The sequence below is a fragment of the Protopterus annectens genome, chromosome 15.part0, assembly GCF_019279795.1.
Source record: "Protopterus annectens isolate FY-2018-M chromosome 15.part0, PAN1.0, whole genome shotgun sequence".
Classification (NCBI taxonomy): domain Eukaryota; kingdom Metazoa; phylum Chordata; order Ceratodontiformes; family Protopteridae; genus Protopterus; species Protopterus annectens.
Window position 1 is genome coordinate 478,551,629 of NC_056749.1, and position 24,923 is coordinate 478,576,551.

At 41.4% G+C, this 24,923-nt stretch overlaps 1 protein-coding gene across 3 annotated transcripts in view; it reads left to right on the plus strand.

The window, feature by feature from the left end:
• Window positions 1–24,923, plus strand: part of COL4A6 (collagen type IV alpha 6 chain) — a 4,024,271-nt gene that overhangs the window by 3,697,724 nt on the left and 301,624 nt on the right. For all 3 annotated transcript variants that reach the window (XM_044057202.1, XM_044057203.1, XM_044057204.1), the window contains one exon: window positions 11,343–11,441. In XM_044057202.1, the coding sequence (XP_043913137.1) occupies window positions 11,343–11,441 (99 nt within the window). The remainder of the gene's footprint in view (window positions 1–11,342; window positions 11,442–24,923) is intronic.

The following is a 24,923-nucleotide window of genomic DNA, read 5'->3' on the forward strand; positions in this document are numbered from 1 at the left end:
TCGTGCTTGTTTAAATAGGGCAGAGGGAAATTTATGCTGGATGTATTCTTTCTTTATTGTCAAAAAATATTCCTGCAGTAGCTTTCTCTACTTTATCTGTTTCTACATAGTCTATTAAAATTCAGATGAAAAGCAAAAGTCATCCTCATCACCCTGTATTTGTCAAGAAGGGTGTGGTTTCAAGAAATTGGGAATCTAGTAGTACTGGCATGTATCTCAACACAAGCCAAGAAATTTGCTGATATTCTTCGTGTTTCACTGTTGCAGTCATTACATTTGGGTAATCTGCTGGCAGGTTGCCCTCAGTCGGCCTGAATAACAAAGTCTTGGGTCCTGCGTCGGTTGCTGCCTCTTCTTCCATAACGTTAGGTTGTCAGGGGTATAAAACATGCAGCCCATGCCATTTTAATCAGTCTTTCTTGCCACGTGGTGCCCAAAGCAGAAGCAGTTCGCAAGTGCCGGTCGGCCGACTCCTGAAATTTTCGTTTTTGAGTTTCAGAACTGAAGTCTTCAACCTAAAGCTAAGTACCCCATTGGGAAAACTTTTTCTTGCTCCTTACCAATGTCAGTAAAAGTTAATAATTGTATTACTTGTGGGAAGCAAATACCTCATAAGGATTTTCATTTGTACTGTATTCCTTGCCTAGGCCCTGACTATAACGTGCCTTGCTGTCGGTTTTGTGCTAAATTTAACCCACGCACTATTAAGCTTTGGTATATTTTTATCCAGAAATGTCATCGGTTAGCAATCCGACTACCGGAATTCACAAAAAAATGCAAAGAAAAAGACAGAGACAGACCGTCGAGGTCCAAAACCGATGAAGAAGCTTCTCCTAAGCCAGTCACCGGTACTCAGTGAGGTGCTTTTGCAGCCCCTGATGCCCGCTAAATTTGATTCTCAGGCCTCTACCGAGACCCATTTGGAGTCCGGTATGCCACAAGACACTTCAAGTATTGAACTGGTGGATGTCTCTCCCTTAGATGGGTCCGGAGCAGCTGAGCAGGTACCGACTTCTGAGGGTGTTTTCAGGCCTAAAGATTTGTATATTAAACTGACACCATCATCAAAAGCAAGGCCAAAACCAACTTCTATGTCTAAAAAACCGATGCATGGGCCACGTGTTCAGGCCCCTATGCCAAAAAAGCAAATGATCAAAATGGCTGAGGATTTAATTACCTTGATCAGGGGTTCCCAACCCCCTCCTGCTAAGAGGCCTAGGCAAGGCACTGATTATGAATCTTCAGATCAGGTTTCCATTTCTTCTGATTCCTCTTCTGATCAGGAATTTTCTTTTCCACCTTATGAGGACTCTGATGCAGAAGAATCCATCCCTTCTGCTTCCCCTTTTTTTTTTTGGAGAAACGTTGCATACCTTAAGGGAACATTTTCATTTGGAGTGACAGGATTTTTCAGAATACAAAAAGAGGCTTAGGGATTTCCTTCTTCTTCCACACCATAGGTCTTTGGCTATACCTCCTGTTTTAGACATTGTTGATAATGTTTTCTCAGAATCCAGCATGGCTCCTGATTCCCTGCCTCCGGCTCCTAGTAAGCCAGACAGATATTACAGGGTTCCTGACTCCCACAAGTTTCTTTTTAAAAATCCTATTGCTGATCCTGAAACAATTTCTCAGGGTCCCAAGGGTATTAAAGCTTCTACTGCTAAAAATCCTACCCCTTCTGATAGAGACTCCAGGGCGTTGGATAGATGGGGTAAGAAGGTTTACACGTATGCAACCCTGGCTATGGAAAATGATGTTGATTTCTGACTGTGTGGAAAATAAAGAGTTACAGGATTTATTGAATTCAGCTGAACAAGTTGGAAAGCATACTTTGCAATGTGGTTTTGATTCTTTGGAGGCCTCTTGCAGGGCCGCTGTAACTGCATCTGTGATAAGAAGGCATGCTTAGCTCAAGGAGCAAAATCTGCCAGATCATGTTAAAGCAAAATTGTTGGATGCTCCTTTACAACAGGACAGTCTATTTGGTAATAAGGCAGAAGAAGTTTTGAAAAAGATGGAAGACAAAGCTAAATCTATGCAAACTGTAAAGGATTTCTTACAAGTGCAGCCACCCAGGTTCGGTAGGCACTGGCCTACTAAGAATTGGTCCTTTCCAGTACCCAACAGAGATGCTCAGGTCAAATCCAGACACTCCAAAGGCTCCAGGTTTCAGTCGCAAGGAACTTACAGAACAAAACAATGGGGTACCTCCACCTCCAAATCTGGAAGTAGCAACCCCCCCCCCCCTACGGTAAACAGTCTCAATGACTTTCCTCTGCCATTTCCAAGCACTTATCTTTTGGTAGCCCCTTTGGGGGGAAAAATAGCACTTCATGCACAAAATTGGCATCTAATTACCCAGGACAAGTGGGTCTTAAATATAGTATCCCAGGGATACAGATTTCATTTCCACATGTTGCCACTTCCAAAGGGATGACCAGATCTGCCTCCAAGTCAGTGGGCAGAGGCCCAGAAACAAGTTCTGTCCCTCATGGATATGTGGGCTATTCAACCAGTACCAGAAAAGGAAAAAGGACAAGGTTTTTATTCAAGACTTTTCCTGGTACCCAGAAAAGACAACACATGGCGTCCAATTCTGGTCTTATCCATTCTAAATACTTTCCTGGACATTCCAAAATTCAAGATGCTGACTCTACATCATTTACTGCCTATCCTAGGCAAGGATGCCTGGTTGGCAACTCTAGACTTAAAAGAGGCTTACCTGCATATACCAATCAGGGAATCTTGCAGAAGATACCTCCACTTCAAAGCAGGCTTTTTGCATTACCAGTTCTCTGCACTGCCCTTTGGCTTACCTACTGCACCCAGGGTCTTCACAAAGTGCCTGGCACCAGTAATTGCATTTTGCAGATAAAGAAACATTCACATTTATCCTTATCTGGACAATTGTCTAACTCAGGTAGAAAACAAGGACACTCTTCTACAACATCTGGCGTTTGTGAAAAGGCTTCTAACATGCCTAGGGTACACCATAAAGGAAAAGAAATCACAACTCGTACCCTCTCAAATAATTACATTACTGGGTGCAAGCTTGAATACAACTGCCCAGATGGTTTACCTCACGCCAGACAAACAAATTAAATTGATGACATACTTCAAACAAGTGGCCACAAAAAAACAGCTATCTGCAAGACAAATTCTGCAGGCCTTAGGGTTCATGGCTTCCTGCATTATACTAATTCCATATGCAAGACTGCATATGAGGAAACTTCAATAGTACCTAAAAAGCTTATGGAGTCAACATTGTCACAGCCTGGAAACAATGATCCCTATCATTCCTTGCCTGCAACAGGAGTTCCTATGGTGGGCAGAGGCCTGTCACCAAAACAAAGGACTGTCATTCATTCCACCCCCTGCCACCCAAACCCTGACTACAGACGCATTAGAGTATGCTTGGGGGGCCCAATCTGGCAGGGAGATGCATTCAGGGCGAATGGAGCTCAAACCAAATGCACCTACATATCGACCAGAAAGAAATGCTAGCTGTTCAGAATGCCCTGACAGCCTTCAAGGACTTTCTTCATCCAGGACAACTACTGATAAAGACGGACAACACCACAGTTATGTGGTACATAAACAAGCAGGGGGGGTACCCACTCCTACCACCTTTGCAGACTAGCCATGGCTTTGTGGAACACAGCCTTGACTTACCAAATACATCTACAAGCTCAATTTCTGCCAGGAAAACAAAGTACTCTGGCAGATGAACTAAGCAGAAATCTTATGGACCCACACGAATGGAAACTGGATCCACAAATCTTCAGCATGTTGACACGAAGATGGGGGAGCCCAGACATTGATCTTTTTGCCTCTCCCCAAAACTGTCAGTTGGGCAAATTCTGCACAAGAACTCATCACAAAAAAGCTTGGAAAGTGGATGCTGTATCCTTCAGCTGGAAAAAACTATCAGTCTATGCCTTTCCCCCTCTGCCTCTGCTCTCCAAGGTTTTACTAAAAGTCAGACAGAAAAAAACGAAAATGATTCTGATTGCTCCAGACTGGCCTCGCCAACACTGGTACCTGCTTCTGTGCAATATGTCACACCTTCCTCCGTGGTACCTGCCTCAGACACCTTACCTACTGTCTCAGCAGAACTATCAAATTCTGCACACTCAGCTCCAAACTCTGAATCTTGCATCATGGCTAATCAACCAATTTCACCAGTCACATCCCTCAGTAAACCTGTGATGGATGTCATTTTGGAGGCTAGAAGGCCTAGTACTAGAAAATCTTATGCTGATAAATGGAAAAGATTCTGTGCCTAGAACCAAGCACAAGAATAAACACAGCAATGCCCAATATTCCTCAGATTCTGCAATATTTAACTGAGATGCTTCACAAGGGCCTATCTTTTTCGGCTATAAAAATCCATGCCTTGGCCATTTCGGCTCATTACAACACAGAGCCTTCTCTCTTTTCTCATCCCCTGCTAAAGCAGTACCTCAGAGGGGCCAAAAATTTGAGACCTCCCAGGAGAGCACCAACTCCCACATGGGACCTCAATTTTGTACTGGAAAAACTCACCCTACCTCCTTTTGAACCAGCTGCTACTGCAGACATAAAATTTATCTCTTGGAAGACAGCTTTTCTTTAGCAGGATTTCAGAACTACAGGCTCTCATGGCTGTGGAGTCTTTCATTATCTTTTATCCAAACAGGGTGGCTCTCAGGACCAATCCATCCTTTATGCCTAAGATGGTATCCAGTGTGGCTCTTAATCAGACCATTCATCTGCCAACTTTTTTCCCAAATCCACAGAACAAGGGGGAGCGGATTCTGCATTCATTGGATGTGCACAGACAACTAAGATTCTATTTAAATAGGACAAAATCTCTAAGAAAATCTGAGCAACTACTGGTGGCATTTGCTGCAGGGGCAGAGGGAAAGGCTATTTCAAAGCAGACTATTTCAAAATGGATAAGCCATTGTATTCGTTTCTGCTACATGCACCACGGTAAACCTTTCCCCAAGAGGATCAGATCCCATTCCACCAGGGCTGCTTCTATTTCTGCATCTTTTCTCACAGGGGTTCCTACCAGAGACATTCTAGAAGCTGCCACTTGGAGCTCAGTTGATACGTTCACCAAACATTACCATTTACCTCTCTTTTCTAAATCAGGAGCAGTCTTTGCCACTGCTGTCCTGCAGGGCCTTTTAGCTGCTCCTAATGCTGTATAATTCCATCCTTCCAACCATAGCTTTGGGATTCTACCCAAATGTAATGACTGCAACAGTGAAACACGAAGAACATAGTACAGTTGTGTACACTTACCATAAATGTAGATGTTCAAGTGTATTCACTGTTGCAATCCTGATTACCCACCCGCCAGCCCCCTATTTTTCTCTTATTATACCTCTCCTTTCCTTTACTATGCTCAAAAGCCTTTTTGGTGTATTTGCTTTTAGTTGGAGGTATATTTTTTTGTGTTCCAAATTACATGCATATAAATATATATATATATATATATTTTTTGCTCCCCATTTGGGGGCACCTGACATTTGGGGCAAGAAAAACTGATTAAAATGGCGTCAGCTGCATGTTTTATACCCCTGACGACCTGACGTCATGGAAGAAGAGACAGCAACCGACGCAGGACCCAAGACGTTGTTATTCAGGCCGACTGAGGGCAACCTGCCAGCAGATTACCCAAATGTAATGACTGCAACAGTGAATACACTCGAATATCTACATTTATGCTAAGTGTACGCAACTGTACTTTATCTGGAGTAACAGTAGATGTATTTCAGGGTTTTTCCTGCTTGGCAGTCTCAGAACTAATTTTAGCTTCCAGAAACTCCTCCATTCATCATAAACACTAGGATAAATGGAAGAGGTTTTCTACCCTGATGGAAATATATCATTAACCCCTTTCAGTAATATATTTTGCAGCTACTTTTGACTTGTTTCAGGCAGCCATTTTACTTTCGTTTTTGGCACTCCACTGTAAAACTGCATTTTAGAAGGCATCTTTATGCATCCTGGCCTCATAAAAAGCAGAACTATAAACAAGCACTTACTGATTATGGAATTCCTTAAAGCTTTAAAGAACCCTTATCACTGTTGTGAGTTGAAATTCAGGACTGAAAGGTTTACCCATTCTGTGTTTGTTTGGTGTTGTGAAGTTCATCCCTTGGAAGATACTTTTCTTAGCAGCTATCACCTCTGACAGTAGGATCTCTGAGTTGCTGGCCCATAACTGTAGGCTCCTCATTAGCACTCTTCAAGAAAAATCTTGATGATTGGATGGGATATAGGAAATTCACTCCGGGGATCACTTATGTGGCTCTGCTCGACAGGGGCACAGGAAAATAATTTTCTTGGGTGGCAAAAGCCAGGGTATCTTTTTGGCTAGGCTTATATAGGCCCTAGGCCCAGTAGTCTAGTACCTACCCATGAACCTATGAATGCTGTTGGTCTTTCACACAAGGACTACATGTTTTTCAGAATTAACCTAAATGTTTTTATGAAAGTGATTTGAAAAAAAGTATTTCAATAAATCTATTCATTTCCAAATTTCTTTGCTGAGACAATCTAGGGGACAGAGAGAAATTCATATCGCAGCTAGAAGAGGGTATATGAGTTCAGGAAGAGTGACAAGTTATTTTTCTGCTTTGTTTCCAGTAAGCAAGGGATTGCAGTGGCTAAGCAAAAGCATCAAAACTGCTGACTGAAATTTTTTTTCCCAACAGACAATTAGCAGCCCCTTTGGAAAATCTTACTATGAAAGGCCACTCCACCCATGCATATTTCAAGAATATGTCCATTGTAGACATGTGTTACAAGAGCGTGGTCACTGGTTCACACCTTCAGGTGACATTATATTTTGTAATGTGATTCCAGGAGTCAGTTCTCATTTGTTACGTCTATGTTTCAGTAATCAGCCTTCTGGACTCTCGTCTTTGGGCCTTCTTCCAGCTGTGGTCCCCAAAGGAGGTTTAGTTTGGCTGGATTGATATTTTTCTCAACAGTTACCCAATGCAGTGGACTTTCTAAGTCAAATACTACTAAGTATTCACTCCACATATCAGATGACCTGTAAGTGACCCTTTGTAGTCAATATTTATTATTCTATCAGTTTCCTCTATGTTTGGACAGCCTTTATGTTTACCATCTATGTATGAATTTTTCTGCAAGCTGGACAGCTGTGTAGTTATATATTCTTTATTTATGGTTTTGCTCACTCTGCATATGTGGTCAAACTAAGAATGAATGAACTGAGCATACCCTTCTGCATGATGTCATGATATGCAACAGTAGGAAGCACCCAATCCCGAGTGCAAAGGAACTAGAAAAATTCAAAGTAGTGTCAAGTTCATGATGCCAGAAGAGGAAATCTCAGCAGAAACGTAGACTTGAGGGAGTCTTCTGACAGAGTGCTAATGCAAAAATTATGTAGCCATTATGTTAGTGACTTGCCTCACTTGTTTACTGTTTTCCACTGCATTATTGCCAGTCCTCTTCTTTTTCATTTCACTATACTGTACATGAGCTTTCCTAGTAAATGTAGTACATGTAGCTCTGTAACAGGTTTCAAAAATTATATGGGGAAATGTAAAAATATAGAAAGCAACCAAACAAATTATTGCCTGTAAATAACTTTGCATCAATAGTAAACCAGAATACAAGAATATGCCCATGTACTAATGCCACCTCCTTACTTGACAATTTCATTATAATGTTCCCAGATAAATGTCATGATATTGCAGTTCAACACACATACTTAGAAACCACAGTTTGGTCTTTCAGAACTTCACAGTCTTCTCCTAAGATTGGAAACAGATTAGAACTGGAGGTGAGCCACCTATGTATAGAATTAGATTTCACAGACTATCCTGTCTTCTGAGGCACCGTTTCTACATCAGCACTAGTCACCTTATACAACTTGCTAGAAGTCATTCAGAAAAGGCTGATCTCTCTTAAGTTAAGGTGACTTAGATGTGCAGCCTACTCCTGGATCTCACATAATATTAGAGATATTTTCAGAGAGTTAAATCTTGGATAGCTGGAAGTCTGACCCACTAAATGATAATGCATCAAAGGCCATTCATCTCAGGACTAGGCTAGACGCTCCGCTGGGTAAACCAAATCATTGAATAAACTAAAAATTACCAGGGAAGTGCATCTAGCACACAAAATACATTAGACAGCAATTTTCCAAATGCCTTTAAAGATTTAGATCAGTCCCAAAAACCAAACAGCATACAAGTCCTTCCTTATTCATCAGCGAATCCCCTTGCTAACAGCAATGCCTTTTTTCCAGCACCAGTTTGCCCATGTAGAAAACTCACAACTAGGGAAGTCCTAAAGACTCTTGAAAAATTATGTATGTCAAAAGCCCAAGGTACTCGACTTCAGAATCATATTTTTTAATCATAACTCTAATAACAGCAAACCCACTACACATCTGCATAGTCTAACACTTGCCTCAGGTATATCGCCATTCAAATGTAAATACACCAGCTTAATACTGCTTCCAAAAATGAACACATCTAAATCTCAGTCAAATTTCAAAGCAATAGTTTACTTGTGTCCCCTGGCTAAAATACTAGAAAAAATACTTTATAAGCAATTGGCTGAACCTGCCATAATGCAACTTTCTGTCTGGTAACCAATATAGGTTCAGGAAAGGATGCTCACTCTCACAGCAAACTATGTAATGACAAACCAGACATTTGAGTCAATGTAAAAGGGCCAACTTAACATGAGACTTTTTAATTAATCTCAAATGTGCCTTCAGAATTGTCAGCCATGCCCTGCTGCTAAACACCCAAGCTCAACTAAACACCCAAGCTCAATAATACTTTGAGGAGTCCACATTAAAGTGGTTGTCTTCTTGCATCACAGAAAGGACATTCTCCATCAGCCAAAGCAGCTCAGCATCTGTGATTTACAAATTCCTGGCAAGAGTACAAAGGGGCTTAGTAATGTGAACATTACTAATAGATCTACCTATAACTTATAAGTAGTTGCGTAATTCCCACAGGCAGAATGTAATCCAGTTTGAGGTCTCTTCAAAAATGGAATTCACCTGTGTTGTTGTTGTTGTTTGTCTTTCGGCTTTTCCCGGTAAGGGGTCGCCACAGCGGAATTCTGGTCTGCTAATGATTGGCAGTAGATTTTTTTACAAAACGCCAAGGTGCCAGCTCGACGCCCAACCTTCAACGAAGGCACGCCCATTTATGCATGCATGTCTTTCGAACGCTACCCAACCGTGGGGAGGACATGCAGACTCCACACAGAAGGCACTCCCAAGCCCAGCCAAGAATCAAACGGGAGAACCTCTTGCTGTGAGGTAACAATGCTACTGCCATACCACCGCGGAATCCACCTCTATAGTCCAAGATTAAAACAGTATCTGACTTGGGAGTTGCTTTCTGTTTGTACTTAAAAGAGTCAAAGACTGTTCTGATAATTTGTTTTAAAATTCAATTTTTTTTCATTTTTCCTCTCTTTTAATGGTAGAAAAAAGGTAGAGTCCAATAAATTAGAAACCACATAAGGTAATCAATTTTTTTAGCTGAAGACACTGTTAATATATGCGTATTTTGAAGCCATATTTAAGTTCAATCAATTTTACTCGTATTCTCACTGAAAGTAGTCAGATACTAAACAATATTTCAATACAGTATTCTCATTTTTCTTAAGTCTGTACATGCTGTACTTTTTATATTTTTCAAGACTCATTAACAGACAGACTCTTGTGAAAATTACATTTGATTTAGTTTTAACAATTCTTCTTCAAAGGCTTATAGGAATCCAGATGCTGATTCCAGTACTAGAATACTGTCTTCCAGTTGTAACACTAAACTAACCTTGCAGCATAAAAGTCATGAAGACCAGGTCTATATAAAATTAGTGAATGCTTAAAATAGTGAAATCCTGAAGACACGGAACAGCGATTTTTTTTCCCCAGGGGAAAAAAAATCGCTGTTCCACAAAAAAAAAAAAAAACCTTCAAAACACTAAATAAAGTGGGGGGGGGGCTTTGCACCCCACACCCCCAGATGTGGGGGGGGGGGGGATGTGCCCCCAACACCCCCCTAGTTAAATATACCAAATCCAAGATTGCACCACAGTGGAGGAAATGTTAAAGTCCCAAAAACGGCCCAGCGATTTTTTCCCCCTGGGAAAAAAATTGCTGTTCCATGTCTTCGGGATTTCAAGCTTTGGCTTTTAAAGGGTCAATAAATCAGCGTTTGCTATTTTAAGCATTCAATGATTTAATATAGACCCTGAAGACCACCATAAATAAAGTATGCCCTTTCTTTACCTTATCAATCAGTGGGGAACAACACTGCACAATACTAGAAAGGGTCAACTAACTCCCAGTTACTATCACAGCCCTCATCTACTTAAACTCACTCATTTTACACATTTAAACTGGCTCTTCTGTCTACTATTAGCCACAAAAATCAATTAAAGATTCATAAGATACACCATGAGATTAGCTAACACAGATGATCCCTCACTAGTAAGACTGCCCTATAATAAATCTGTTGCCAAAATGCCCTTCACAAAAGTATCTTGAACATCAGCGAACTCCATCCCTCAGTAGAGAAAGGTAATACCCAGAGTTCTAGACACAATTGTTTGATTACTTATAGGAGGAATGTAAATGCAACTGCAAGCATGACAAATGGAAAAAGCTAAAACCACTTATCCCACCACTCTGGCAGGGGTAGTAATCATCTAATTATTTGCTCAGTGTTACCAGACTGCAAGATTATTGTAGCTTTCGTAATAACTGTATGTTCTGTATATAATACTATATGCTGTATGTTAACAGAAAGATCAACCTGCACTGTAAGTAATTATGTAAATTAAACTTAGTATCTGTTTGTCTGTTAAACCTTTCTTCTGTAATGTAAATATTTAATGTATTTCTACATATGACCTTGTGTCATGGTTGAAAAAGAGTCCCTGCACCAGCCCTTTCTCCAGATTGAAAAAGTAAAATAAACTAAAATATATAAGCTTCAGATACCCATTCTAAACAGCAGAGCTTGCATGAAAAAAATTGGTAAAGTGAGTGATCATTATTTTTTAATGTTACTATTGTCCATGTTTGCATGCCTTGTAAGGGTCATATGTATTTATGCTTGTATTATCTGGTGCTTTTAGAATGAGTTTTTGTTTTATTTTAATGTGGTCATTGTATATTAATTTACTTAAAGTTTACAACAGCTTACATTTTAGTATGTGATTCAAATATTCAAGTGAGTAGAGCAGGAAAGATGAATCTTCTTTTACTATGTTATGTAAATTAGTTTTCTTACAACTTTCCAATCAGTAATCTTCCTCTGTTCTGCTTCTTCAAGGTCTGAGAGGTGAACCTGGTCAGTCGGGACTTCCAGGCCGCAAAGGATCTCCTGGTGACCTTGGCCTTCCTGGGAACAAAGGTGAACCAGGACTTCCAGGTAATTCCAAACTATGATTTCCACTGACAGCATACTACTTTGGTTAGGATTCCAGACACAGTAAAAAAAAAAAAAAAAAAAACCCCACAAATAATAAAAAGTATCAGAACTGAGTCACATCTAGTTCTGCTACTTCTAATTATTTGTTTTTTGTATGTGTTTGTGTGTTTATAAGTGCTTTTGGAATTTGCTTTCTGCTTTTTCTAGGATTCATAGAGCTATGCTGTATACCTGAACAATGTTTGTGGCACATACCAGCAATAGCGATACACTGCTGTGTACAGCATGCATGACTTTACAAATGGGGGCAATCTTCTTGACTGATCAACTACTGTGCTTCTGTGCCACAATCAGTGCAAGGCTAAAATACTGCAAGCCAACCAAAGTGGAGCAGACTAATTACATGTGAAAGCTATGGTGGAAGGTAGAGGTTACATGCCAGCTAGTGCAGGTCATGTGGTAGTTGATGGCAGCAGGTAATGTGCCCCTGTACATGGTGGAGTAGGCTGTCTGCAAGTGTTGTAGAGTACTAGCCTGTAACACATTGCAAACTCCTGCTGTCAGGTGTCAAGTTACCTAGACACTTACGGATTCCATAAATGTGGAAGAAAGGGGAATACAGGACAGTAGTAAATGGAGGAATAGTGCAAGCATAGTTACACACAGAAGGGAACTGTAAAGAAAAAGCAGGTGGGGGGCAAGCCACATTTTTGGATCACATTGATAGATCAATGTAGTTTTCAGCAATTTCTAGTTCACTGAAATAAGCTTACTGAAAGTCACTGTATAAACACTAAAGTAAGTTCTTTTTCATATACGCACCCTGCATTCTGCATGTGGAGGACAGCCCTACACCTTCCAGACATGCATACTTAAGTCAGTGGTTGTACAACAGCAAGGTAGAGGGTGAAGAGTAACACGTACTAGCTGAAATTGGCTTTTAGTCAGTTTCCTTTACGGGATCATCACTCACTGAAAGAGCATTTGATCTGCTGACATGTTCTGTAGTTGGAGGGGTTGGGGATAGGTGCCCATTTTATGTGCACATAGGGAGAAAGGATGATGTGAAGAATGGTAAGAACACAAGGAAGAAAAGAGGGAGGTTATGCAGTGGGGTATACAAACAAAGTGTAGGCAAAAAGAGGTAGATGGCACACACTATATTTACTTGGAAAAAAATAATTTATGTATTTTAATTAAATAATATTACTGTTTAACTTTGAATGCTTGTGGGTGATGATTATATATCTATTGGATAAAGGGTTTACTGATAAAATTAATTGTGGGGAATCCTCCAGTTATGAACTGATACTACTTGAGCTAGTGCTACCATTCAGATATTTAAAGACAGTAAGGTGTATTCGTGGTTTGTTATTTTTTACTAGAAATTGGCAAAATACTTTACATCTTGGGGAGGAGGGAGCTTGTCTTATAAAGTTATCATTTACTCCTAATCTGAAGTACTGTGTGTATGTGTGTGTGTGTGTGTGTGTCAAAGTCAAAGTAAACTTTATTGTCATTCAGAAATCACACAAGTGCAAAAACTGAATGAAATTCCATATCTTCAGACTCAATGTGCAGACAACATGTAGACTATTTTCACAGACATTTACACATGTAAAACCTGGCTATTACATCACAGACATGCAGGTAGACAGACTAATATTGCACATAATTAGAAACACATTTTAACACTTTTTGAACTGAACACTTACTTGCATGAGACTTTAGTATTGCACAGGTACTTGGTTAAGACATTGCATTGATCCTTGCACAGAAAGAGACATTGAGTATTGCACTGTGAACATTATAGTATTGCACTATGGACCTTAGAGTATTGCACTATGGTTAATTTATGGATTTGCATGTAATGCACTGAAAGAAGAGATATTTTACTGCATTGCTACTGCCTTAGATGGCCTATAAGTTACATCATGGTGAATATTGCACTAAGTATTAGGTGAGATGAGTGTGCATGCATGTTTGCGTGTGTGTGTGTGTGTGTGTGTGTGTGTGTGTGTGTGTGTGTGTGTGTGTGTGTGCGCGTGTGTGTGTTTGCATGTGTGTGTGTGTGTGTGTGTGTGTGTGTGTGTGTGTGTGTGTGTGTGTGTGTGTGTGTGTGTGTGTGTGTGTGTGTGTGTGTGTGTGTGTGTGTGTGCACGCATGCACACATGTGTTTACAATATGATTTGGTTCAAGTTTCAATTACTGTTGCTGTCTTTGCATTGAAAGACTGAAAGACACAGTACCTGATCTAAGGAAGATAAACAGAAAAACTCAGTGGAAAAGATTTATTATAACTCTGATCATTTGCTGAGCAGTGTGGAACTTATCCTGGTGCAGTGTGACTGTCACTACCCAAGACAACAGTACATGACTCCTGTATACTCTTAAGGCCAATATCCATTTTTATTTTAACTAGTGCAACAGTTGATGATTCCTGTATACTCTTAAGGGCAGTATCCATTTTTATTTTAACTAGTACAACAGTACATGATTCCTGTGTACTCTTAAGGCCAGTAACCATTTTCGTTCTAACTACTACCAGTGACAGGAGTTAAACCCCATACTGCTGATTCTGTTGTATAATGTAGTACTGTTGACAGTGGTGTGTGAGTATAACCTGTAGCTTTTGTCTGTCACATAATAACTGGTGGAAACAAGGAAGATTATAAGATGTTATGTAGTCCTATCTCGCCGTAATTCTTGCGGGATGAGTCCAACTCGGCCAATACTAAAGCTCAAGAGCTTTTACTGGCTCGAGGCTATCCCCTATCCCATGGTGCACCACAGCAATTCCCCAGATCTCATTTGCCGCGAAAGCTTTGAGGTTGTCTTTTTGCCTGCTCATTGGCTAAGTGAACTTTTTTGGTATTTTTCACTATATTTCTTCACTCTTTTCTATTTAACTAGTTTTTTCCTTATTATCTGAGTGATTGTTTTGAGTGTTTGCTTCCCCTGTCCACTTTCTTAAGGATTGTATGGCCCATTTAAGTTAGAGGGCCGTAGTTGCCCATTTAAATTAGAGGGCCTTTCCTCTCTGTGTGTTAGCCCTTCTCCTTCTATAAAAAAAAAAAAATATATATATATATATATATATATATATATATAAATATATATATATATATATATATATATATATAGTTCTACTGCTCTACATCGAAAATACACTTCTTTGAAATAGAGCAGTTGACCCTACACTTCAGCAAAAGTCCACTTAAACGAAAGTGCACTTTCGCGGAAGTCTAGTTCCCAGGGCTACCCAAAAAAAAAAAAAACCCACTAAAACATGTTTTTGCAGGTGGCAACCCCCCCCCTGCACCCCCATGTGGGGGGTGTGCCCCCCACAACCCCCCTGCTTAAGTATACCAACTCCGAGATCGCACTACAGTGGGGAAAAGGGACTATTCCCATTCTGCGCTGTAGTGTGACTGCCGAAGTCAATGTTCGAAGTTTCACTACTTCGAACAAGTGGACTCGGTGAGGTGGGGTTCAAAGTAGTGAAACTTTGAACATATTGACGGATCCCAAATATATATATATATATATATATATATATATACAGATATATATATATATATATATATATATATATATTTTTTTTTTTTCCTCCTTATAGTTGTACTATTTTTTTTTTGTTGTATTGTTATTTCTGTTGTCAGTAGAAATATGTCTAAGGATAGAGACAGAACATAAAGAACACCACCCTTCTGGCTTTAAAAATGTGGCAAATGTTCTCAAAAAATCTCATTGACGGATAGTCACACCAGTTGTGTGTACTGTCTTGGAGAGGCTCATTTACAAGAACCCTGTACTTTCTGTCATGCTTTCAGCACCAGGGTACTTAATGAAAGGAAAAGGAAACTTATAAATTGGGGCCTTATGACTAGTTCCTTCCAAGAACAGCTGGACCAAGGTCAGACAGTCCCCAAAAGTCATAAAAGGAAGTCTCCATCAGTTCCGGCTTCTGAACCATCAATGAAATCAAAAGCGATGGAGCCAAAGAGTTCTGTCTCTGATTCTGCTTCTTCAGTCTCGGTGCTGTCTGTTTCATCAGTGCCAATACAATCTTCTCTGTTGAGACATTCACCTATTTTGGAACCGGTTTCACCAACCTTAAGATCTCCAATTTTGGAAAGGAAGAGATCTCCATCTATCTCCACTCGTTCCTCTAGGACACTTTCTGATGAGGATGTCGAGCGGGTGGTGAAGTGGCTTCTCTGTGACCTGGTGCTGGCAAAAATATTAGCTCCTCTGGACCCAAAGGCTTTGGAGCCGTCCCATCTTCAGTCTACTGCTCCTCCTCTGACTGCTTCGCTCTTGGAGTCTAATGCTTCGGGTCCTTTAGTGCTGGACCTTCAGTTCTGAAAATTCTTCCTGCTTCCTCGGAACTGATAACTCTGTCCTCATCAGCTCAGTCTAGAGCCGAGGGGTCTGGGAGCCGATGCTCTTGGGTTGACTCTGAGAGGGATAGTCACCCCATTTTTTCTTTGGAACCGACCCTCTCTCTCGGTGCTTCGGCTCATGTGAACTTGGCTCTCACATCCGCTTTGGAACCTGCCCCTCCTACTCATAGTCGACCTTCCATTTCCTCGGAGTGGAGGTCTTCTTCAGAGCAGGGTGGTAAGGCTTTTGAAGTTTTAGAGAAAGCTTTGTCTAGTGCTAAAGCCCTGCTATTGGACCCAGTATCCCTCCAGCAGCAGGCAGCAACCTCTTCTCCCCCACCTGCCCCTAAGCGTAGGGAACCAAAGCCCCAAGGAGCCCCCATTGGAGGTATCTCCTCTTCTGAGACCTCCCCAGATTATCCCACTGGAGAGGTCCCTTGGAAGAGACTTTGTAAGAGGAAGCACATTGACTCACCAAAGTCTGTCACTTCTGACACTGATTTGGATGAGTCAGAAGGGTCCCCAAGATCCCCCTCTGAGGATGTCTCCTTTGCGGACATCCTTGAAATCCTTAGTCAGAGGGGTGATTGGAAGACCTCTAACCGTACTGAGGATTAATTAGTGTACCTTAAGGCTTTTGGTTCCCGGCCTTCCACCTTCTGGGTGACACTGCCATATGACCAACTGTTAGGGGTCATATCTCAGAAAGCTTGGACCTCTCCGGACACAGTGGAGCTTGTCCTGAGGAGGCCAAACAAATTTGTCACTGCTCCAGAAGACAAATCATTTCTTACCAAGGGAGTGCCTGTGGATGCTATTGTGGTAGCAGCAGCCACAAAGAGGGAGTTATCTGAGACATCCTCTAATATCCATCCTCCTAACAAAGAGTCTGGGATGATGGATAGGTATGGAAAGTGTATCTTTTCTTCAGTGGCCTTTACCTTACGATCGCTGAATTATCTGTCCCATTTTACTAGGCTTCAAAGGGATCTCCTAAAGGAGTTGGGAGATACCTTTCAGGGTTCAGTAGTTTCGGGATCTGCTGACAAGGTGTCTGCGCAGTTCTCCACCCTTACCTCCATTGCTAACTTCTCCATGAGGCTGATTTCCTATGCAGCTGACAGAGCGAGCAGGGTGGCCTCACCGGGGATCTCTTTTAGGATGCATTCCTGGATGCATCTATGCAATTTTATGGAATCCTTCAAGTCTTCCTTTACCAATGTCCCCTTTGATGGTTCAACTCTATTTGGACCTCAGGTAAAAGAGACTTTGACCAGGTGCGAGCAGGAAGGGAAAACCTTATCTGCTGTCAGAGTCCGTTTCTCCCTTCCTTTCAGACCATATCCCAAGGGTCATATAGGAGGGAAAATGTGGTTCAATAAATCCCAAAAAGGTTTCCCTCAAGCACAAGGTCAACCTTCCCCTAGAGGCAGAGGGGGAGGTTATAATAGAAGACGCCAGGGTGATAGCGATACTTTCTCTGATCGACCTTTTCGTCGTCCCTGTGGGGATGCCAGGCTGTCCGTCTCTGGAGGCAGTCGGGGGTCATCTCTCACTGTACCCAAGCACCTGGCTACAAATTTCCCAAGATCAATGGGTACAAAATATAATTTCCAGTGGTTACCTCATTCCCTTTGTTTCCAATCCCCCTGCAAATCGGTCTTTACCAGATGTGCTACCCAGTCAAATAGAGCGTGCAACATCAGAGGTCATCTAGTTGCTTCAAAAAAGAGTCATCCAGGAAGTCCCCACAGAGCAAATAGGATTTGGAACTTACGATTCTTTTTAGTTCCAAAAAATACCAGGGACTGGAGATCAATTCTAGATCTCAACAAGCTAAACAAGTCTGAAAAAGAATCGAAGTTCCATGTGATCACTCTGCAGTCAATTTTTCCCTTTATCAGAAAAGACAATTGGATGTGCTCCATAGATCTTCAGGATGCGTACTACCATATGAAAATGGACAGGCACTCCAGAAGACATCTACACTTTCAGCTGGGAGCCAGTCATTTTCAATTTCGAACACTGCCCTTTGGCCTCACTACAGCCTCCAGAGTGTTCACCAAATGTATGGCAGCAGTCACAGCTCACCTGAGACGTCAGGGATTCCAGGTGTGTCCGTACTTAGACGACTGGCTCCTCACTGCTACCACCAAGCACCAACTAATCCAAGCCAGGAACAAGACTCTATCATTGTGCAACAGATTAGGAATTAAAGTAAATCTAAAAAAATCCACCTTATCTCCATCGCAGCACATTGTCTTCTTAGGCTCAGACATAGACTCAACCATCATGACAGGAAAATTGACACCAGAAAGGATAGAATTGTTACACAACCAAGTCAGATTCTTGCTGACCAAAGACAAAGTACAGGTCAGGATAGCTCTTCAAGTCCTAGGGACTATGGCATCCATCATTCTTTTTGTCACCTTAGCCCACCTACACATGACAGTACTTCAGTGGCTACTGTTTGCCCAGTGGTCAATGCAGGATCTACCCTTGTCACACCAAATACTCATTACAAACTCCTGCAAGAAGAATCTAACATGGTGGTTACATACAGATCAGCTTTATCTAGGTCGTCCCCTTGTTCTCCTTCAACAAAATGCAGTCTTGACCACGGGCGCTTCCCAGATAGGGTGGGGGGGCATTATCTGGGAATGACGGTCTAAGGTATTTGGCAGGATCACTCGAACCACTTGCATATAAATGTTCTGGAGATGAGAGCAGTGTTATATACTTTGCAAGCATTCCACAGTTCTCTTCCCACCGGGACAGTTGAGATTCAATCAGACAACATGTCTGTAGTGTGGTACATAAACAAGCAAGGGGGAACCAAGTCTTACCCACTTTGTCAAGAGGCACAAAGAGTATGGAAATGGGTGATGGACTCTCAACATTTTCTGGTAGCAACGCACATTCTGGGGAAGTCCAATGTGATAGCAGAGAAACTGAGTCGGGCAATTCTGATGCCTCATGAGTGGTCCCTGAAAACAGAAGTTGCAGAAGAGATTTTCTGCAAATGTGGCCACCCTTGCTTTGACCTATTCACCATGTACATGAACGCCAAATGCAGCAACTACTTTGCCCTCATTCCCCATTCGGGGCAGTCACCCAGGGATGCTCTGGCCCACAGTTGGCCCCTGGGACTTCTTTATGCTTTTCCACTCTTTCCTGTCATACCCAAAGTCATTCAGAATGCAAAACTGTTGAAGAGTACCCTGATCCTCATTGCTCCTTACTAGCCTTGCCAAGTCTGGTTCCCCTTCCTGTGGCCCTATCTCTTGGAGGAACCATGGATTCTGGAACCATCTTCAGACCTTCTGATTCACCAATATGGACAGTTCCATCCTACCGTACAAACCCTGAAATTGACAGCATGGCTCCTCCATTTCCTAGAATAGCCAGGTGCATATCCCTTTCTCCTGCCGTTAAACACATCCTCATTTCTTCCCACAAAAACTTCCACTAGGAAATTATATTCCAGCAAATGGAAAAGGTTTTCCATTTGGGCAGCTAAACAAGGCATAGATCCCTACTCAGCCCCCATAGAGTCTATCCTGTCCTTCCTTCCATCTATTTTTCAAGAAGGAGCTGCAGCTGCTACCATTAGAGCCCAGTTGGCTGCCATCTCAAATTATAATTTTGAGAACATGGGAAACCCTATTATATCCCACTATTTATGTAAAACCTTTTTGAAAAGAGTCCTCCTTCTCAGACCTCCAATCAGGCAACCTCTGGTACCCTGTGACTTAAATTTAGTTCTGACATCATTAATTTCTCCACCATTCTAACCGTCTTCTTCATCTGACTTGAAATTGCTGTCTTCGAAGACATTGTTCTTAGTTGCTATAATATCTGCTAGGGTTTCAGAATTGCAAGCTCTAACCATTCAACCTCCATATATTATATTCCATAAGGATAGTCTTCCTAAGAACTAATCCTTCTTTCCTCCCTAAGGTATGCTCAGAACATAATCTAAACACAACTATTGAATTACCAGTATTCTTCCCCAATTACAGTAATAGATCAGAATACAGATGACATCAATTAGATGTCCGTAGAATTCTCCATTTTTACCTACACAGGACTAAAGATTTTAGGAAATCGGATCAGTTGTTTGTGTCCTTCTTAGACAAAAACAAAGGCTTGCCTGTTTCTAAGGTGACTCTGTCTAAATGACTTTCAGACTGCATTTCTTTTGCTTACAAAAATGTTGGGAATTAAATACCCGCTAAAGTAAAAGACCATTCAACTAGAGCAGTATCAACTTCATATGCCTTCAAATCAAAACTCCCAATTGATACCATTTGTGCAGCAGCTACTTGGGCAAGACCTCATACTTTTGTCACTCATTACAAATTGGATTTGGCCTCCTGGGACAGGTCATCCTTTGGATCCACTGTGCTGAAGAGTCTCTTTGCTTGAGCCACCCGGGATAAAGGTGCTGGGGACACTGTCCCATCCAGCAAGAATTACGGTGAGATAGGACTACATAACATTAAGAAGTTATGAACTTTCCATAACGTTCCATGTTTGTAGTCCATCTCGCCTACATTCTTGCATCCCGCCCTCCTTCCCCCTTCCTGTATCCTGGAGGAACTGGTGGACTATCCATTATGTTGTCTGACCTTGTTATAGTTGCCTGTCCACTTAGCAGGGATAGTAAGACAATGTCCTTTTGTTTGTATGTGCATAGTTATTGATAATATAATTACTATTATGTATTTAGTTACTTTCTTGCAAACAAGATCTGGGGAATTGCGGTGGTGCACCATGAGATAGAGGATAGCCTTGAGCCAGTAAAAGTTCTTGAGCTTTAGTATTGGCCGAGTCAGAGCCGAGGATCAGCTCTGAACCCATCCATCAAGAATGTAGGCAAGATGGACTACAAACATGGAACATTATGGTAAGTAAATAACTTTTGTGATGAGTTCAAGTCTGAAATTTTGAATTCAGCTTTAGGTAAGGAGGATTTATTTGGCCCATCTGCTACTCAGGTCCTCAAACAATTTGATGAGATAGGAACAATAATTCAAGGAGCTTCCAAGATTTTTTCTAGCCCCTCCTTTCAAATCTCTCAGATAATCTTTCACACCTAAGAACAGAATAAGTAATCCCTGCACAATCAGGCCAAACAGAGAAACAAGAAGAGGTGGAAAGGAACAATATGAAAAGGATATTTTCCAAAAAAGGGGCAATATTCTACTTCAGAAGGACTATATCAGCGTTCCTTATCCCTTCCCCTCCCTTCCTGTCCCTGTCTCTCAAAACCAGTCCAAACAACTGGCTCTGTAAATTTCCCTTTTGCAACAGACTCATGGCTGTTAAAGGTGGCTCAGGAGGTTACAGTTGGGATTGTATACAAAACCTTCCTTTGAGGGGAGTTCATCCTCACTCTCCAAAACCAGCGGAATTTTTTTCATCAGGTTTTTCAACATTTGCTCACCTTAAGAATAATAGAACCAGTGTCACTAAATCAAAGGGGCAAAGGCTTCTATTCCAGTATGCTGCTTTTACCAAAGGCAGAGTCTTCATGGAGAAACAAAGGCTTATCTGTTTCTAAGGTGACTGTGTCTAAATGGCTTTCAGACTGCATTTCTTTTGCTTACAAAAATGCTGGGAATTAACTACCCGCTAAAGTAAAAGGCCATTCAACTAGAGCAGTATCAACTTCATATGCCTTCAAATCAAAACTCCCAATTGATACCATTTGTGCAGCAGCTACTTGGGCAAGACCTCATACCTTTGTCACTCATTACAAATTGGATTTGGCCTCCTGGGACAGGTCATCCTTTGGATCCACTGTGCTGAAGAGTCTCTTTGCTTGAGCCACCCGGGATAAAGGTGCTGGGGACACTGTCCCATCCAGCAAGAATTACAGTGAGATAGGACTACATAACATTAAGAAGTTAAGAACTTACCATAACGTTCCATGTTTGTAGTCCATCTCGCCTACATTCTTGCATCCCACCCTCCTTCCCCCTTCCTGTATCTTGGAGGAACTGGTGGACTATCCATTATGTTGTCTGATCTTGTTATAGTTGCCTGTCCACTTAGCAGGGATAGTAAAACAAAGTCCTTTTGTTTGTATGTACATAGTTATTGATAATATAATTACTGTTATGTATTTAGTTACTTTCTTGCAAACAAGATCTGGGGAATTGCTGTGGTGCACCATGGGATAGGGGATAGCCTAGAGCCAGTAAAAGCTCTCGAGCTTTAGTATTGGCTGAGTTGGAGCCGAGGATCAGCTCTGAACCCATCCATCAAGAATGTAGGCAAGATGGACTACAAACATGGAACATTATGGTAAGTGCATAACTTTTGTGATGAGTTCAAGTCTGAAATTTTGAATTCAGCTTTAGGTAAGGAGGATTTATTTTGCCCATCTGCTACTCAGGTCCTCAAACAATTTGATGAGAGAGGAACAATAATTCATGGAGCTTCCAAGATTTTTTCAAGCCCCTTCTTTCAAATCTCTCAGATATTCTTTCACACCTAAGAACAGAATAAGTAATCCCTGCACTCTCAGGCCAAACAGAGAAACAAGAAGAGGTGGAAAGGAACAATATGAAAAGGATATAGTCCAAAAAAGGGGCAATATTCTACTTCAGAAAGACTATATCAGCATTCCTTATCCCTTCCCCTCCCTTCCTATCGCTGTCTCTCAAAACCAGTCCAAACAACTAGCTCTGTAAATTTCCCTTTTGCAACAGACTCATGGCTGTTAAAGGTGGCTCAGGAGGTTACAGTTGGTATTGTATACAAAACCTTCCTTTCAGGGGAGTTCATCCTCACTCTCCAAAACCAGCTGAGTTTTTTTCATCAGGTTTTTCAACATTTGCTCACCTTAGGAATAATAGAACCAGTGTCATTAAATGAAAGGGGCAAAGGCTTCTATTCCAATATGCTGCTTTTACCAAAGGCAGAGTCTTCATGGAGACTAGTTTTAGAGATTTCCTTCCTAAATCTGTATGTGGAAGTTCTAAAATTCAAGACGGTGATCTTTGAGAGTCTGTTACCTCTTATTCCCCAGGGAAGCCACATACCATTACATTCCCATAGCCAATGGCTTCAGTATTTCTTAGATTTTCAGTGTCTGGGTCATACTATCAGTTCTCTGTATTATCCTTTAGGTTGCCGACTGTTCCAAGATTGTACATTAGGCTAATGACCACTGAGGCCTTTATAAGGCTAGCCAAGCATCCCATATATATCCTTCAAGTTTTTGTGTACCTTAGTGGTAATTTTAGGGGTATTTGTAATCTGTGACAAGATTTACAGGCTGCATCTCTGTCCATTAGAGACATAGGTGCTAGACCCAGGGTGTATTTCTGTTTTCACATCCACTGGTCCAGGTTTTTCTTGAATATGGTTAGGGAAGAGCACTGCTTCTAATGGATAGGAAGCCTGTTCAAGTGAAGGAGAATTCTCTGAGAAACATACCTGTCCATCTAAAATGTTCTATTTATGTCATGAGCAAAGTTTGAATCCTTAGATCAGATAATTCTGATGCTATTCATTTTGCAGATATGCAAAAGGTCCATCAGAGTGTGGTCCAGTGATGCCAAGTAGTTCCTAGGCATTTAGTCCAGGAGACCATTAAGCAGTCTAGCCCAGATTCCCAGTTGCTGTCTCTGGGTAAGTGACTTGATCAAGATCACCCAGTAGGCAAATGAAAGTGGAAAGATTTAAACCCTGTACCCTTGGAACAGGAAGCAGACCATTAATAAGTCAGAGCTTTAGTCCTCTGCCAGATACATATAATAACTTTTAAGGTAACTACACTACTTTTTGCTGCTTAGATTTGAATCCACATACAGCTAGGTTGACTGAAACATTGGTTGATGCAATATTGCAAGAGCTATTTGAGCTTCTTGCTCCAGTCATAGCTCATTGCAGAGTGTATGCCACTCAGACTTTTTCTTATTTTGGTGACTTACTTATCTTTACAGAGTCCTTTCCCAGATGTCAAGAATCCCTAACATAGGTTTCAGCTCTTCTGACCAACCTGGGATTCCAGATGAAGTTTCAGAAATACTGCTTTTCTTATAGATACTCTGCAACAAAAAGCCTTTTTGACAGAGGAGAACGTGGATTTTTATTTGAAACCTTCCTGAGTGTCTCCTCTCAATCTCAGACTTTATCCAGAGAGCTTCTCAGGGTTATGGGACTCATGGCATCTATGATTCTCATGATTTTCCTAGCCAGGTTACACATGATAAAGAATTATGCATGGACCCAATACTTCCATCCTCTGTATTTTCAGGTACCAATCTTGAGCTTTGCAAAAAAAGAAACTGCACTTGTAGACATGACAAATTCAAGCAAATACAGGTTTCCCCTTTTCTCCTCAACCTCCAAGTCAATATGTAACTATAGATGCCCCATATTTTTCTAAGGGACAGTTTCCATGGGAGTAAAGGAGCAAAGCCTGTGGGATTCTTCAGACAGACCAAATACATATATGTAAAAGAAATGGCTGCAATCCAGTCTTTAACATCTCCCTGTTATCTGTAGTCCTCAGGACCTGTTCAGGTGATTATAGACAACACCACAGTGGTGCGGTACGTCAAGAAGCAAAGGGACAGAAGGTCATACCCTCTATGCAGGGTGACTATGATCGCTTGGGAGTAATCTGTTCAGCACTGTTTAACCCTTACCTTACTTCAGTCAGAGTAAGACATGTTGACAGACAAGATGAGAAGGACCAGAACAGACCCTAACAAATGGAAATTGAATGAGGGGAGTCTTCCAGGAATTGGTATAGTTGTGGAAAATACCTCAAACAGATTCTGCTTCAGGACTTCACACAAACAAGCCTGGAAAACGCATGCTTTTTCATTCTCTTGGATGGGAATTTTTTTAATGTATTTCCACCCTTTTCATTGATATCCAGGGTAATTCTGAAGATTTAGAATGATTCTCTTAAAACAGTTGTCGTAACCCCCTTTTGGCCAAGGCAATTTTGGATGTTCATCATGTTTCACTGTTGCAGTCATCACTGTAGGGTTCTTCCTGCCGGCAGGCAGCCCTTGGTCGGCCAGAATCCCAAAGTCTGGGTCCGGCATCGGCTGTTCAGTCATGCTCCCTG